At 33.2% G+C, this 17,239-nt stretch overlaps 2 protein-coding genes across 5 annotated transcripts; one reads left to right on the forward strand and one right to left on the reverse strand.

Annotated features, from left to right (window-relative positions):
* Nucleotides 1–1,513: 1,513 nt before the first annotated feature.
* On the forward strand, nt 1,514–12,558 carry LOC115876758 (laminin subunit beta-1). 4 transcript variants are annotated; one of them, XM_030892670.1, is made up of 17 exons: nt 1,514–1,890; nt 4,349–4,425; nt 4,485–4,550; nt 5,344–5,472; nt 5,877–6,132; nt 6,188–6,356; nt 6,418–6,699; nt 6,758–7,178; nt 7,241–8,606; nt 8,660–8,934; nt 8,988–9,212; nt 9,272–9,471; nt 9,528–9,627; nt 9,679–9,870; nt 9,932–11,063; nt 11,123–11,264; nt 11,317–12,558. In XM_030892670.1, the coding sequence occupies exons 2-17, from the start codon at nt 4,377–4,379 to the stop codon at nt 11,779–11,781; spliced, it is 5,469 nt and encodes a 1,822-aa protein (XP_030748530.1). In that variant the 5' UTR covers nt 1,514–1,890; nt 4,349–4,376; the 3' UTR covers nt 11,782–12,558. The 4 variants fall into 4 exon arrangements, with proteins under 4 accessions (XP_030748530.1, XP_030748533.1, XP_030748532.1 ...); XM_030892672.1 differs by lacking the exon at nt 1,514–1,890 and adding an exon at nt 1,945–2,201; XM_030892671.1 differs by lacking the exon at nt 1,514–1,890 and adding an exon at nt 1,945–2,195.
* LOC115876762 (proclotting enzyme-like) lies at nt 12,026–16,574 on the reverse strand. The gene is made up of 6 exons (XM_030892677.1): nt 16,432–16,574; nt 14,288–14,807; nt 13,535–13,884; nt 13,283–13,475; nt 12,804–13,221; nt 12,026–12,742 (listed from the first exon to the last, which is right to left on the reverse strand). Exons 1-6 carry the CDS (start codon nt 16,466–16,468, stop codon nt 12,584–12,586), a joined length of 1,677 nt encoding a protein of 558 aa, XP_030748537.1. The 5' UTR covers nt 16,469–16,574; the 3' UTR covers nt 12,026–12,583.
* Between the last annotated feature and the right edge of the window lie 665 nt (nt 16,575–17,239).

Genomic DNA, 17,239 nt, shown 5'->3' on the forward strand with positions numbered 1-17,239 from the left:
TAAATTCATACATACATACACACTAAAGGTCGCAAAAGCGTATTGAGGCTCAGAGACCAGCAGGTAAGAAGAAGATACGAAGAGTTCATCAACAGAGTTTCACAGAAAAGGAAAAAATAAGGGATCTTACTCAAGACAAGTTGAAGCAAAGTAAGTATCCAGCTATATAGGACACCTCGGGTTTACCACGTCGGTACTCACAAGATGTGAGCCCCTGAGAACTGATAATTTTTTTTAATACAAGTTTGATTCTTAATAAACTGAAATAAGTAATTATAAAATATTAAAACTATTCCATTAATTTATTTTTATTTATTCCAAATTAAGATTCAAATTTTAGAAATAATATATATCCGACTTGCTAATAAGATTTCTTGTGCACATTGACACTGACATACGTAATATGTATTTTTATATACAACTGATAATTTCGTTATATAATATTTTATTTAATTAATTTTGATATGTCCTCTATTATACGAGTTTTATTCCTTCCGTTATCTGCAATTTCTTAAATTATTGAAAATATTCAATCGATTCATTCTTAATTTAAAAATATATAAAAACATCAATATATTCACTGAGGACAGGTTTAGAGTTTAAAGCTCAGAAATACAGAAAATCACAAGTATTACTTATTTTGTAGTATAAAATATAAATAATTTTTGAAACTTTTAATTTATTTTATAGTTCTTGCAATATATTTTTACTAAATAATTAAACATATTTTGATATGGTTTTCAAATTTCTTCACGTTGAAACTTTTAGCGCCATCTGTGAGCTTTTAAGTATACTTAGCCTTGTTGAAAAATGCTATCTCTACACAGCCTGAAGCTCGTTCAACCTATCGTTAGATGTCTCCTGTGTTGCTAAAAAATAAATATTTTTTAAATATTTTTATAAATATATTAGGTACACATATTTTTGATTAAAAAAATGTAATTGTTTTGTTATCTTATTGAAAACTGGCAAGTACAAAAGAGCAAATACAATTAAACTCAATATATTTACACAGCATATCACTTTAAATGACATAGGTTGGCGTCTATTTTAAGATATATTGTGTACATAAACTATAATAATGTATTTAGTTTCCTTGAATACATTTTGTTATATACTTTAATAACAATAAAATTAAAGTTGTGTACAGCAATTTGATAAGTTGGTTATGCCAAAACGCTTCAATTTCAAGCTATGCTTTGAGTTACTATTTAAAATAAAATAGATGAGACAACTATCAATTAACTGATGCGGTGTTAATTACATGGATAAATTAAGAATTTGACTGTAATAATTTTAGAAATGACGAAAAAAAACTTTTGCTTTAAGACAATACAATTTGCTTGTAGCTAAATTGATTATTTTATTTATAGAATTTTAAAGTAACTCAATGTAACATGGATTTAATATATTAAAGAAGAATCAATCAGCAGGATGTCGAGTTATCACGAAACCCACGCTGGCAGAGGAAGTGAATGAGTCCGATTAAACTAAAAAAAAACATAAATTTAGTCTGTTTAGTCGTCGAAAGACGATATGAATAAAACATTAAAACTCTTCTAACATAGAGAGCCTTCCTAATCAGTTTGCTAAAATAAATTTTTCATTAATTAAAAAAAACGAGCTACAATTTAGAAGAAGAAAATAAAAATATAAGTATCGGTGTTCGAAGTGTGTCTACGATCCTAGGAGTGACCATAGGGCCTTTAAAATATCCTGCCAAGTGTTTCACACATGTTTTCTAGCGTCTCCGAAACAGAGACTGGCTCAGACCTAATATAAACTAAAATCTAATCGCGGCGAAGCTTCACTGAAAATTTGAAAACAGTACGCGGTCTTAGCTTTGAAAAGAGAGTGGTTCGCGTGCTGTTGTTGGCCGTCCAAAGCTTGGTAAGTGAAATTTTATGTAGTACCACAAACCAAAGACCCTTTAGTCCATCAAAAAGACCTGGTGGGCGGTGAGGTTCAGAGTCGCATAATATTGTCGAGACCGAGAAATAAATAGTTCTCAAGCTTAGCCCGACCCGTCTTTAGTGCCTTAAATATTCACTTTAAGTAACGTAGCGGTCTATGAGTAACATGCACTGTAGTAAATCTGTGTTGTGTGCTGTTTTCTAGTCGGTTTCAGTCTGTTTTCTGTACGATTTGACGCCTGTGTGGTTAATGTGCATGTGCCAGAGCAAAATAAGTGCAAGGTAAAGGTAAATAACCTGGGATGCATTGATGTTTATTTGTTGTCTGCCAATATCATTCTCGTTTCTTTTTCGATATGTATCCGTACTCTTCACCTTCGTTTATCTGACGAAATAAAATCATGATTAATATTAATTGAATTTAAAAGAAATATCTTGAAACAAGAAAAAGGGCTTCTGCGAACCATATGCTTTTTGGAGTTCTCAGAAAAGCTAAATGAGACAGAAAGCTCACTTAATAATCATAAATATATTAATACGAAAAGTGAAAATACAGGCTTTTATTTTTTATAGGTAGTAGAGCCTAAGTTTTATCATTTAATACAAGATACTTTAATTCTTAAAATGAATGTTAAATAAAGATAAAACTATTAGTTAATCTAGCAAACATTTATTAAAAACGAATATTTACAAAATCTGTCATATTTCTTATTAAATTTTATTATAAATATATATCTTAGTATTATTTAAATAAACTGTGGGTTTTGTAATGATAAACAGTGACGTGATTATACTGGTTCAATTTCTTGTAGCCCTGTATATAAGAAAATTTGGTAACAAAATCGTGATTTGATGGCACCGACCTAAAAATCGTGATCTTTGACACGAGTTATCTTGTAGTTCTGTAAAATGATATACAGACCCCCCAAAAAAATGATTTTCATCTTATAATCGGCCACCTAAAATTATATCACCAACATTTTTGTTAGAACTTCCTCTGTTTATGTAGGAGTTTTATCTCTACATCCGGAATTTTCAATTTCAAACTCAACCAAACCAATTTCATTCGCTAATTTTGCAATATTTGATAAAATTTTATTTTTTTTCTAAATTTAGCTGTCTGGGAAATTAATAGCCAGTATAATTATATTATTTTTTCAAATAAAATTCATAAGAAGCATAAATCGAAATTGTTTAAAGTAAACTTAAATTAGGTTAACTAGCAAGTTTGATGGGATTTTTTTGCCATTGCAGCAATTAATAGACAAATAATTTTGAATTTCCTGTAAATTGAAACGTCACAAGTTTACTGTAATAGCGAAATTTTTGAACAACATATTAAGTAGATTATCTAAAAAGTGATTTATTAAACAATCAGATTATGTTGGCATAGAATTATGGCTACAAGTATAGATATAGACAGATATTTAACCATGATTTTCTGTTGTTAAATATAATTTTTAAAGGAAACATATTTTGTACTTCAATTTTACTTTAATTACTGCAAGTACTGTATATTTCATTGCTTAAGTACTTGCAAATCAATTGAAAAATAATCAAACAATACAAGATAAAATAAAAAGTAAAATAAAATCCAGAGCTCATTTTTAGTGACACTCTGTATTCTAATTTTTTGATTAAATGTATGTTTAGTATTTAACTATTATTAATTAAAAAAAAAGACGTTTAGATAACCCTAATTAATTCATAGACTTATTTTTTAATCGTACCAAAATTGTTGTTTTTCTGTTTAAAAAAATATGATAATATAGAGAGTATCTAAATATTGTCTTCCGGTAGTGTAATGTACCTAGAGTCTTAAAATTATATTTTTAGATCCTAGTAGTATTTAAAATTAGAATAAAGATCAGCGTACAACAGATAGCGATGTAGTTATCGTGTCTTCGTATATGCGAAAATGTGTTCGATTGATTAGTCATGTATTTCACATCTGCCAGCTTATATCCAAGATTGATTATGTTATGTATTATATCAGTTTGCTTAATGCTATAAAGCTCTGTATCTGTTACTTGTTTGATTTATTTTATTATACGCAGCTGAGATAACAGCCATCTAGATGCTGAAGCTCTGACAATTAGAAGTTTATGTAAGGCGATAGTAAAAATGGAGTAAATTTCAGGTCATTGATATAAAATAAAAGAGTATTATACAGATTCGTGTAAATATTTATATTTAAGTCATTTCTTCAAGCAAATGCCTAACAAACCGAGACGTTGTAATCTTCTTTCCACATAATGACATCATTGCTGGTCTCTGTTCTCTAAAAATAAAATAAATATCAAATACTGGAGCCGCTAACTACAAATTATCGGTTTTCTTGTACTGGCATTGGAAATTAGACCAGCTGTCCTGCCGCCGTTTATCTGCCATTCGAAATAACTCACAATTTTATGTTCCTTTTCTTTTAATTACAGGGAGGCTCACAAGTAAGCCTTCTCAACAATGTTCACGCTCAGGACGTTGACACCACTTATCCTTATTATATGTCAAAGTAAGTTCATAATTAGAGAAAAACAATCACTTTTTAACACTGTCTTCTGATTTTTTTAGATGTTTTAGTAAATTCCCAATTTATACCTTATAACAAACCTCGGGTTAGAACGTATCCTGTCAAGGGTAAGTCTTTTTTTAATTTTATATAAAGACATGAAAGGAAGAAGAATGAAAGTACTCTAACATATCGATATAATTATGTTGGTAGCAATTTTGCAGCAGATATTTACAAGGGATTTGCAATAAGTTGCTATTAAATACTACGAGGAGAGTTTAAAAAAAAATCTGATGGGTCGTCATCTCAATTCTTCCTTCAAGCCCTTTCCTTTACCCTTGATGACTCGGATCCGTGGGGACGTCACTCCCCAAGGCAGTAAGACTTAAATCATACTACCCTCCTGCGGAATGTATTTTTCAACACAATAAAGTGTAAAGTAAATAAATAACGATGTATCCTGCAAAATGCAAGACAAAAACAAAAATAGATACTTATTCTTTCTACTTTCATGTTCCTATTTCATAAGTTTATAATGAAAGGAAAGAATGATATTACACTGAGATATCCATATAATTATGTTGGTAGCAATTTTGCAACAGAGATTTACAAGGGAATTGCAAAAAATTCCTATTAAATACTACGAGGGGAGTTTAATATAATTAAGAACTTATAGAGAAAAAATACACATTTTGAATATATTATTTGCTTCAAAATTATGATGTATCCTGCAAAATGACTGCTTTAAATGCAACACAGAAACAAGTAGATACTTATTCTCTCTACCTTTCATGTTCCTATTTCATAAATTTACATTTTTTGTGAGGAAATTTGTTATCTAGACCTCACAAAATGTATGTATTCCATTATAGCAGACACCTGAATACGATAAAGAACTTCAAATATTATTCTATATACTAGCGTTAGAACATGTTCAAAGAGGAGACCAATCGCCCGAGCCCGACATATTGCCAGATGTAAGTTCGTCATATCCCGAAGTTATACATCCATTTACAACACTGCAAAGACAAAGCAGTGCTACTGCAAGCGGTCAGTGTCTTTTTGCACAACATCCAAGGTGTCGGTCTTTCGTCTACTCGTCTAACAAATAACCGCAGTTCTGTTTCGGATGGTGATGATCCTCTGTCCTTATTGTAGATTTTCTTCTGTATTTTTAACAGTAATCTTTGTGACAAAAATATCTAATCAAGGAAAATGTTTACCTCTAATAAATACTAACCACCATAGGCGCTGGATTGTTAAAAATTAATTTCTGAAGGGATTCAATTGATCCAAATTATTTAAGGGAATACTTGGGCTGATTTACCCATTTTCCTAGTGCCTATTCTAACATCTGTGATTCCATTAGATACAGTAAAATCTTCTCTGAGGTGTTGGTACATTTTCTTTTATTCTTATCATTAATTTGGATTTTGATTATGATTTCTTCGAAGGCTACGAACCGAAGAAGTTACATCCATGCGAGCACAGTTCCTGTTATCCTGCCACAGGAAACTTACTGATAGGACGAGAAAATCAATTGTACGCGTCATCGACATGTGGTTTGTACAGACAAGAAAAATATTGCATCGTGTCTCATCTAGACGAGGAGAGAAAAAAATGCTTTTGGTGCGATTCTACTCCAACTTTAAAACCTAGTCCTCAGCATAATCACAATATCAGCAACATTGTCTACCGGATGTATCCTGGGTAAAAATAAAACCATTTTTGCTCTACAAAATTTTCACAACGAATAAATTTTTAGAACAAGGAAAATATCATGGTGGCAATCTGAAAATGGGAAAGAAAATGTTTATATCCAGTTGGATCTCGAAGCAGAGTTTCATTTTACTCATCTAATAATCACTTTTAAGACATTTAGACCGGCTGCTATGCTAATAGAACGGTCATATGATTTTAAGCAAACGTGGCAGGTATAATAATTGATAAGACTTATTTCACAGAAGCAACACAACAATAGATTAATTATTACAGGTATACAGGTATTTCGCACACAATTGTACTGAAAGCTTTCCAAACATTCGAACAGGATCGCCACGAAATTTAACAGATATAGTATGCGAATCAAGATATTCTGGTCTATCTCCAGCAACAGAAGGCGAGGTTATCTACAGAGTGCTCCCTCCAAATATGTTAATTGAGAATCCATATTCCGAACAAGTTCAAAACCTTCTGAAAATGACAAATCTACGAATAAATTTCACCAAACTGCATACCCTAGGTGATGATTTATTAGATAAAAGAGATGAAATTCAGGTAAATTTTTAAAATAATTAATCATTCAGATTAAATAATTCTGATTTATAATTTTTAGGAAAAGTATTATTACGCTATAACTGATATGGTAGTAAGAGGTTCTTGTTCTTGTTACGGTCATGCAAACAGGTGTTTGCCTTTACCTAATATTGACCCCAAACCAGACATGGTCCACGGAAGATGCGAATGCACTCATAACACCAAAGGACGTAATTGCGAAAAATGCGAAGACTTCTTTAACGATCTGCCTTGGAGGCCTGCTATTGGAAAGCAAACAAATGCCTGTAAGAAATGTAATTGCAACAATCACGCAACTAGCTGTCATTTCGACGCAGCCCTTTATGAAGCCAAAGGCAATATTAGCGGAGGCGTCTGTGATGGCTGCCTCCATAACACTATGGGCTCTAACTGTGAACAATGCAAGCCTTTCTTCTTTAGAGATCCCAACCGTTCCATTAAAGACCCTGAAGTTTGTGTAGGTGAGTGTCTAGCAATTATTTGATGAAAAAATATGATAAAAATAAATATGATGTTTTTTTAGCATGTGACTGTGATCCTCGAGGTTCCTTAGATGAAGGCATTTGCGACTCCATAACTGATCCTGTCAACAATTTGGTTGCCGGAAGCTGTCATTGTAAAACTAATGTCGATGGGCGTAGATGCGACCAGTGCAAGAACGGATATTGGAACTTCACTTCAGCCAACCCAGATGGATGTCAGCCGTGTACATGCAATATTCTTGGAACAATAGACAATCAAGGATGTAACGTTGAGACTGGGGAATGCACATGTAAAAGATACGTGACCGGTAGGGACTGCTTGCAATGTTTACCCCAATATTGGGGTTTGTCTGACAAACAGGATGGCTGTCAGCCATGCGATTGCGATCCTGGTGGTTCCTACGACAACTTTTGTGACGTTATTACCGGTAATTGTAGATGCAGAGAGCATATGTCTGGTAGAACTTGCAACCTACCAAATAATCAATATTTCGTGGCAAGTTTAGATTTTCTTCTCTTTGAAGCAGAAGTAAGTAAAACCGATGGTCAAGTAGTGATAAGAGCACCTTATAAAGACGGTAGGGAGACCACTTGGACTGGTACAGGTTTTGTTAAACTATACGAAGGCAACTTTATAGAAGTCTACGTAAACGAAATTTCAACCTCTATGGATTACGACATAATAATAAACTATGAACCTACCTCACCAGAAACTATCGAAGATATTGTTGTAAAAGTGATACGACCAGATGATGTAGATCCATTAGGAGAGTGCGCTAATATTAATTATGATGACGATATTAAACACACGAACCTTCCATCGAATCAAAGACAACAAATCGTTTACCCGCCTGTTTGCTTAGAAGCTCGCAAACCTTATACCATCAGAATTGAATTCACCAGCTACAATTATCCTTCACCGAGACCAACAGCTTCTGTCCTAATTGATTCCATATGGCTTAAGCCCAGACTGGATAGTATTAAATTCTTTACTGGCTCTGTAGCTGCTTCTAACAGGAAAGATGAATTCGAACGATACAATTGTGGTCATCCATCTATGTTTTACAAAGGTGCTGAAATTCCTGCTGTTTGCAAAAAATACCACTCTAGTATCGCTGCCTACGTTTTTGATGGAGCAAAGGATTGTGATTGTGATCCAACCGGATCTACTAGCAAAATATGTGATCCATACGGTGGAAACTGTACTTGCAAACCGAACGTAGCTGGAAGAAAATGCGATAAATGTGCTCCAATAACTTACGATTTCGGTCCAACTGGCTGTAAAGTTTGCGAGTGTGATAGTATCGGTGCGTTGGATAATTTCTGTAATATCACAACTGGTCAGTGTAAGTGCAGACCGAACACTTATGGCCGAGAATGCAATCAATGCAGAATCGGATTTTGGAAGTAAGTTTTTTATAAAACTATACAATAATGAAAAATAACCATTTATTTTGCAGCTTCCCAAATTGCGAGAGGTGTAATTGCAATGGTCATGCTGATACATGCGAGGCGCATACAGGAGTATGTATAAACTGTAGGGACAACACAACGGGTGCTCACTGTGATAACTGCGTAGAAGGATATTATGGAGATCCAAGGCTAGGTGTTGACATTCCATGCAGACAGTGTCCATGTCCTGGACCTGTTGGCTCGAATCATTCATTTGCTGACAGATGCTCGCTTGATCCCGTTACAAAAGACGTTACTTGCGAATGTCAAGTTGGATACGCTGGTAAATTAGTTAAAATATATTTAGATTAGCCTTTGTTAACATCTGATTTCTAGGAACAAGATGTGATGTCTGTGCAGACAATTATTATGGAAACCCAGAAGTTCCAGGTGGTAGTTGTCAGCCTTGTGACTGTAACGATAACATTGATTTGCTTAGACCAGGAAATTGTGATCCACATACTGGGAAATGTCTTAATTGTCTCTATGATACGACTGGTGATCACTGCGAAGTTTGTAGGCCAGGCTTTTTCCGATACACCCTTGATGGAATTTGTGAACGTAAATAAATCAAATTTATATAATTAGAACATTGACAAAACCACGAAAATTATTTTCAGCATGCATATGTAATGCTTTGGGAACAAACAGGACTGCAGAAGAATGTAATCCGTTAGGAGGTCAATGTTCGTGTTATCCAAATGTATCAGGCCTTCGTTGCGATGAATGTATCGCTGATCACTGGAAAATTGCCAGTGGTTCTGGATGTGAACCATGCGACTGCGATCCAAATGGCTCTTACAGGTCTCAATGTAATAAGGTAAAAAACTGAAAATATTTTCTATGATCTCGTACTACTGATTTTTATTTCTTTAGTTTGACGGACAATGCGAATGTAGAGATGGTGGATTTGGAGGTAGACAGTGTAATGAATGCTTGCCAGGATTCTATGGTGATCCTAAAGTTCAATGCTTACGTAATATTTTTCAATAATTATTTTCTTCTGTTTTAATTATTTTCTTTTTAGCATGTGAATGCCATATTCTCGGATCTTCACGTCAAAATTGCAACATGCGTACTGGAGCATGTGAATGTCGTCCAGGAGTTGGTGGGCATAACTGTGACGTATGTAAGAAAGGATATATTGGAAATGTGCCAGATTGCGTTCCATGTGGTGAATGTTTCGATAATTGGGACCGAATAATACAAGAAAGCAAAAGTGTGTTTTATTAAATTTCAATTCATTTAAATCTATTATAAAACTCTTCTTATCATTTTAGATCAAACGTTGGTGATCATTGAACGGGCTAGTGATATTAAAAAAGTTGGAGCAACCGGTGCCTATACAAAGGAGTTCGATGTTATGCAAGGTCAGCTAGATGAAATTGATCATCTATTAAACAGCACTGGGGAAATCGACGTAGACGCTATAGAGGAAGAATTACAAATTCTAAGAAACCAGATCAATGAAACAGAAAACGACAAACTAAACAAGCTCGATAACAATTTAGCAAATATTAAGAAAAATATTATTTTAACAAGCAGAAAAGTTAACACTCTCAACGAGAGCATGGCTGACCTGCAAGACAGGATCCGTGAGCTTGAGGGTAACGGAACAAAACTGTTAGAAGCCAACGTTAAAGGTGCGCTAAACCTTATTGAAAAAGCTAAAGAAAAAGCGGACCTAGCAGCACATAAAGCTGAACATTCGCGTGAAGATGTGAAGTATGCAGAAAACCAATGTAGAGCTACAGAAACGTTTATTAACAGTACTAGAGACAAATACAAGACCCAGTCTGAAGAGAACGAAGATGAATTAAGAAATATTTCTACAAAACTCGAGCAACTTAATCAAGAAATACCCAATCTAAATTACTTGGTGTGTGATGGACATGGCGATCCTTGCGATTCAATCTGTGGTGGAGCTGGATGTGGAAATTGTGGTAATTTCATATCTTGCGAAAATGGTGCAAAACAACTAGCGGAAACTGCTATAGACTTGGCTAAGAAAACAGAGGGGACTCTTAAAAATATAGAAACCTTGGCCAATAATTTAATCCGAAACGTGTCTATAATTAATACCAACGAAACTCGAACATTAGCTCAAAAAACTTACGATACTATCAGTACTGAGCTCAACAGAACGAATACTTCGTTAGAGAGAGCAAACCAAATGATCAAGGAAATGAGGGAATATATGGTATTGAATGGTACGAAACCAGAAGATATCAAAAAGCTCGCTGAGGAAGTTTTAAAGAAAAACGTACATAAAACCCCAGAAGAAGTAAAAAAACTTGCTGACGACATCAAGAATGCTGTCGATAGATTAAGACACACAGAAGATATTATTAGTGCTACCAGAAACGACTTACGCAAAGTAAATGAGTTGAAAGAAAATGCTAAATATGCTAAGTAAGTGTTTTTATGTTTATTAAATTATTCATACTTAAATTAAATAACTTAATTTTTAGATCAAATGCCACTAAGCTCTTAACTGATGCTGAAGCAGTGAATCAATCTCTCAACAAGACTCAGGATGCCCAACGCGAAGCTGAAAATACTATTAATAAAGCAGGAGAGGATTATAATGAAGTCGAAAATATACTTGACAAGGCAGGTTTGAGTTAATGTTTCGGAGACATAAAATAATATCTTATATTTCCAGATTGATAAAAAAACCAAAGATGCCGATGGCGTTACGTCAGCTATTCGAAGTCAAATAAATGAAATCAAGGGTAACTTGACAGAGCTCCAAACAAACATAACTGAAAACGAGAATTACGCCGACCGAGTTATTCAAGAATCTAAAAATATTTTATCAAAAGCAAAGAATACAACCACCGCTTCAAAGGAGCTACAAACAAAATACGAAGATGCTAGAGAACGTCTTGATAAAAACTTGGATAAAGTGAAGAATACCAAAGAAAGATCTACAGATTTGTTCAACAAAGCTGTAAATTTGGTGGACAAAGTTACCAAAACTCAAGAAGACATCAACAAATTAGAAATGAGCAATCACGGTACCGAATTAAATAAACTCGAAATGGAACTTCAAGACCTCATTGCGAAAATGGGACGTTATACCAAAACACTGGAGAACAAAGTGAAATATTACAAAACATGCACATAAAAAAAATTATTCACTGCCTAAAAAATATTGTTAGTTTCAAAGGAATCAATTCCACTGTGTACATATTATAATATTTAAGACGACGAAAGTTTTAGAATCTGCTGCTGTGATATTACATGACAACAAAATCGATTTTATTAAAAAAGATATACCAAATTTGAGTTTAATCTTACAATGTAACGGATGATTCCTTTAAAACCAGATTTCAATCTTGTTTCAGTTAATTTGGAACACGTCGTTGTACATAAAGTAGGTAATTTATTTAAAAGAGTTATTTACTTATAGCTTTTAAGTAAAAGTGCATTCTTTTTTACATTATGCTTGTATATAGTTTATTTTTTCAAATTTCAAGCCATATCTTCTAATTTAGTTCGTAAATGTGTTTTTACAATTACTACTACTAAACTATTTTAGGCGTCTTAGGTGTCAATGCTTATTTTGTAAATAGTAATACATTTTTAAAATACTATGTGGTTTATTAAATTAATTAACGTAGTCTATACACTAACAAGAAAATATTAAATAACAATTATTCTAAATATAGGTTCGTATTAAATAACTATCTTTGAAAAATATACAGTAAAATAATGTACAATATCACATATTATACTAAAAAATACCATATTTAAATTATATCACTTCAATAAGCTAGACTAATATTACATAGAGTATGAATGGATGATAAGAAATGTTTTTATTGTTACTTTGGGAAGGCAAGTTTTCCAGTTTTATATGAAGGTAAAAATATAAATAGAAATAAAATACATTTGATTGGCACTTGGCTTTTTTTATCTGAGACATTTCATGTCCTAGTATTTTCTTTTATCCAGTCTAAATATTCTGTAACCCTAGTGTACACTCCTGGATATCCCGGCTCACCACATTTATTTCCAAAGGACACTACCCCTACTTGTATCCATCTAATGCCCCAATGAAGCATCAAAGGTCCTCCTGAATCCCCCTAAAAAAATAATTTTAAAGAAGGTGTATTTTTTTTAAATAAATAAGGATTAAATGTTTACTTGACATGCATCTGTGCCACCCTCCGAGTAGCCAGCACAAATAAAGTTACTTGTAATAGGTTGGAAATATGCTTGATTACAATCCTCGTTTCTCCATACTGGTAATATAGCTTGTCTTTGAACGGTACTTTCTTTCCCTCCATAAAACGTCGTACCCCATCCAACCACAGTACTCCTTTTACCCGCAAACTGTTCTGTTTTTATTTCTGGAGGAGGTAAACACAGTGGAATAATATATTTTGACTTTCTGGCTGGCCTGTCCAGTTTTAATATGGCGATGTCATTGTAGAACCCTACACGACTGAATTGCTTGTGAGCCCTGATTTCTGTTACTTTGAATGTGACAGGGGCTGAAGGTTCATCGTCTCTTTTTAAGTCTATATCACCCAGACGGACTGTAAATTGACGAGCGGAAAATCTAAAAGTTAAATATAAATATTCCAGAGAAATATTAGTAATTATGAAGATTTATTTCTTACGGTCTTTGCCTAGAGTCTCTCGTACAATGAGCAGCAGTTAAGATGTGAGTGGCTGTTATCAAAGAACCTCCACACCAAAATTCAGTTCTTCTGGATCCATGAAGGAATATAGCTGCCATCCAAGGCCAGCGTCCTGGTAAAGCTTCTTCACCCCCTACAACCCTAAATTTTGCAAATTCCGGCTGACCACAATCTAAAAAGTTTTATTTTAGATTTGAAAATTACTTTAAGTTGTTCGATCAAAGTTTTTACCATCAGGATTTACAAAATTATTTACTATCGGTGGTAGACTAGGTACATTTAATGAGTTTACTGGTGACACAACAACCGGCTTAGTTTGAGCCAAAACTAATGACGTTATCGATGTTGTTATAGGTCTAGGCGTTGAAGGTTTCTCTGTGTTGTAGTAAACAGTAGCTGGAGTAATGGGAGCTTGAGTGGTTGTAAGCTTAATAATATTTGAGGTAGTCGATTCAGCATTTTCTACAGAGTTTTGAGGACAACATACTCCAGGAACGAATAAACTCTTGAAGCAAAGGGACTGACGCAAATTGCCTAAGTTCAATAACAACTGAGGGCAATCACTTAAGTCATTGCAATACCTAAAAATTATTAACTATCACCCAAAGAGAAATTACTTTCGTAAAAATTTCCATGGCAGAAAAAAATGTTGTTTGAAAGTAAGTAAATTGCATTCTATTATCGTATATCTTGAGATTTATCAGAGAATTGAAATGCAACAACGTATTGGGAAAAAACTAAGGTCCGGTCAAAACATTTAAATAATAACAAGCTGAGCGGATACAAAACTTTCTCCGAATAATTCTGAGAAGGTTACGTAAAAGCAAGGTCGCATTATGAAGAATATTTAAGAAAGCTTTACTAGGTCAGTTCGAATCTCACTTAGGGCTATATTTACATCTCAATTTGTATCGCCTAATGTATATGCTTTATTTATGTAACGGCCATTTACATAATTATATTATAATAACACAAAACTCGTACCCTTTAGTACCCTCTGGAGTTGTACAAGTATTGGAATCATCGTCGCTATCATCATCATCCTCTTTGTAGTCAATTTTCTCGTTTAATTCTGCTGGTTTTTCGATTTCGGGTAAAGGCAAAGCTTCCCGAACCAGAGGGGCTATGGTATCCGTGACATTTCTTCCTAAAACATTTTTACTAATTGTATAGAGCGCGTTTGGTACCTCCTGTGACGCTTTAGCTCCATCTCCGCTTCTAGTCATGTTGACCAAGTATCTTCCTACAGTGTTCAAAGCTCCCAGAGTTTCTGTAATTTTAAATATCGTTTCTGGACGGAAATGTCGACCAGATTCCGCTTCATCGCGGCTTGATCTTCGAAATTGCTGGTATTCTTCTGGCGATACTGATCTAGGTCTGTAAGTCTTCACCCATCGAGAGGCTTCACCGTTGTTGGACCACGGTTGATGTTGGTACGAATAATATTGGTTAGGGTTGAATTCGTCAGACAGTGGAAAAAGAAAACATAAAATCAGAAGTCTTCCTAAAAATTGCAGAACATACAGGGTAAAAAAATGAGGTTGAAACCCTTAAAAAATTAAATTTATTATGTTTTATAACGAATAATATTAATTATGACGACGTTTCTTGGCTACGCCTTTGAATTTAATAACTTATTTAAGCAAGACTCGCCAATGGTGCATTAAGCCATTTCACTTTCTCTGTCAACTCTTCAAATGAAGCTATATCCGTTTTGCCGGCCCTGAAACAACACCGAAATCTTGTTGCATAATATACAGGGGATTCTAAAATTACACAACCTTCACAGTGTCGCAATGTACGTGCGTGTGGTATTCCCCGAGGTTTTTTGTAGTCATCGTTTACTTTGCGCTTTGAATTTTAAGTTTAACCTCATTTACAAAAATTAAATGACAATTTAAAAAACAGCAGATTATTAGTACTGTTTCTGTTTGTCCCATTAATATCTGACACTCACATAATAATATTTAAAGAATAATTAATATATACAGGGTGAGTCAATGTAAAGTGCAAATATTTTTAGGGGTAGTCGACGACATGAGGTTTTTTACGCAAAAAAATTGAACATGGAATTTTTAAAAAAAAAATTTGGAAATTTTTTGTTTTTAGTTAAAAACCATAATTTCTTGATAATATACATACATAGGTAGTATGATTAAATTTACAAGAATTTCCTTCTTGTAAACCCAGAAAAGATCCAGTGGTTCTCAAAATTTTAGCAAAAAAATATTTTTTTTTGGAAATTTTTAAAGGAAAATAACTGGGATGTTTTGGACTTATTTGAAAAACGGTAAAGAGAAAATATTTTTTTTTATCGAGATCTACCAGCCCTGAAAATATTTGCACTATTTAAGACTCACCCTGTAATTAAATTTTATTCGTTCATGCTATTTTAAACACGGACAGTATATTATTAATTTTTATTGTTGTGCATTTGGGCTTGGAAATAAAGGTAAAAATTCAATTTCACCACCCAAAATACTTTCTAATAAAAGAAAAGAAATTTTAATGATATTTTCTCCAGTTTAGATGATCTTGTTCCAAAAAGAATTATAGTGTGGGAGGTTTAAAATTAAACAAAGATTTCTACAGGTTGTGTTTTTGCATAGTTTTTTTCTCTGACTAATTTAAAGAAAAATATTTTAGAAAATTTTTGTGTGGTTGCGAGTATAGACAGAGAGAGAGAGAGAGAGTGAGGTATTGGTTTGTAGAGCGCGTCAACAGCGAGGGTTTTTAACGCTCAATAATAAGCTTTAGTTAATATGAGGTTATTTTTTAAATTATTAGAAATTAAAGTTTTTTCGTTATGTTGGTGCTGTCTAAGAATTCCTAAGACATGTTTTTGGCAATTTAAAATATCAAAAACATCTACAAGATTTTTGTTTAAATTCTGTCATTATAGATTTTGTATAGTGATAATTTTCTTTCAGTGAAGGGTGTACAAGGGCTTATTGTGGCTTAATATAACTTAAGCCAAAGTAGATATTTAAAGATAAAAAAAGCGTAAAAAAAGTATTGTCAAAAGAGTCATAAAATAAAAAATTAGCATTGTTTAGCTTTTGGCTGTTAGATTTTTCTATGAGATTATAAGATTAGAACTTAAGCAGGAGGCTGAAGGATAAACGTACCTACGAGTGTAATCCATAATTGCATCTTAAATCGCATAATAATTTAAAAAGAACAACACCACCTCATTCACAACCACCGCGACTCGATGTTTGACCCAAATTTTGTTTTGTGAAGACGGCTTAAAGAAAGTGACTGTGTGGTGTGTATTAACTCCCTTCTTTCCTCAGATAGCTCCCACTTAAACATCATCAGCTCTTTTTACTTTCGTTCAAGACAAATTTCACTTATAACTCGCATATATAATTTTATTTTGCTCGTTAGTACAGAGGCAAATGTTACACACGAAAATTATTAGTTACAAACTGTTACAAATCATCAACGCATTATTGAAAAATGGCATTTTTCTTACTCAAGAGAATAAAAATAAGATTTTTTCTTTTAAGATTTATAAACTTTTATCTAATGATATACAGGGTTGTTCACCACATACGACACGGAGTATTGTAGCTAGATGATTAGATTTTTGCAAATTGTAAGTTTTGGGTTCGTTGAAGGACTATTAGAGCTGCAATTTAAAAATATTTATACAAGATACAGACTGTCCCAAATCAATAAAAAATATAAAAGTTGTATTTATTTAAATGGAACACCCTATATATTATTACATTTTTGGTTTCTACAATTAAAATAAAGGTAAATTTGATTAAGGTTTATCACACTTAAACCTTACCGTTTTTGAAATATTTTCAATTGTGTGAAATTGCAATAAAAATTTTAAGGCTTCATTTCTTCAAGGGTATCGAAGTTTTTAATACTAAATATTTACTGAAGTTTATTTATTGATCAATTATTGTGTTGCAATAATAA

Source organism: Sitophilus oryzae, unplaced genomic scaffold, assembly GCF_002938485.1.
Source record: "Sitophilus oryzae breed Bouriz unplaced genomic scaffold, Soryzae_2.0 scaffold_1440_pilon_pilon, whole genome shotgun sequence".
NCBI classification, from domain to species: Eukaryota; Metazoa; Arthropoda; class Insecta; order Coleoptera; family Curculionidae; genus Sitophilus; species Sitophilus oryzae.

Excerpts from the sequence above, each read along its gene's own strand:
- LOC115876758 (XM_030892670.1), top strand. The coding sequence starts at position 4,377 with ATGTTCACGCTCAGGACGTTGACACCACTTATCCTTATTATATGTCAA. Across the intron at positions 6,700-6,757 it reads ATAAAAGAGATGAAATTCAG|GAAAAGTATTATTACGCTAT; the intron begins GTAAATTTTTAA and ends TATAATTTTTAG. Across the intron at positions 8,607-8,659 it reads TGCAGAATCGGATTTTGGAA|CTTCCCAAATTGCGAGAGGT; the intron begins GTAAGTTTTTTA and ends TTTATTTTGCAG.
- LOC115876762 (XM_030892677.1), bottom strand. The coding sequence starts at position 16,468 with ATGCGATTTAAGATGCAATTATGGATTACACTCGTAG. Across the intron at positions 14,808-16,431 it reads ATTATGGATTACACTCGTAG|GAAGACTTCTGATTTTATGT; the intron begins GTACGTTTATCC and ends TGCAATTTTTAG. Across the intron at positions 12,743-12,803 it reads GTGGCACAGATGCATGTCAA|GGGGATTCAGGAGGACCTTT; the intron begins GTAAACATTTAA and ends TTATTTTTTTAG.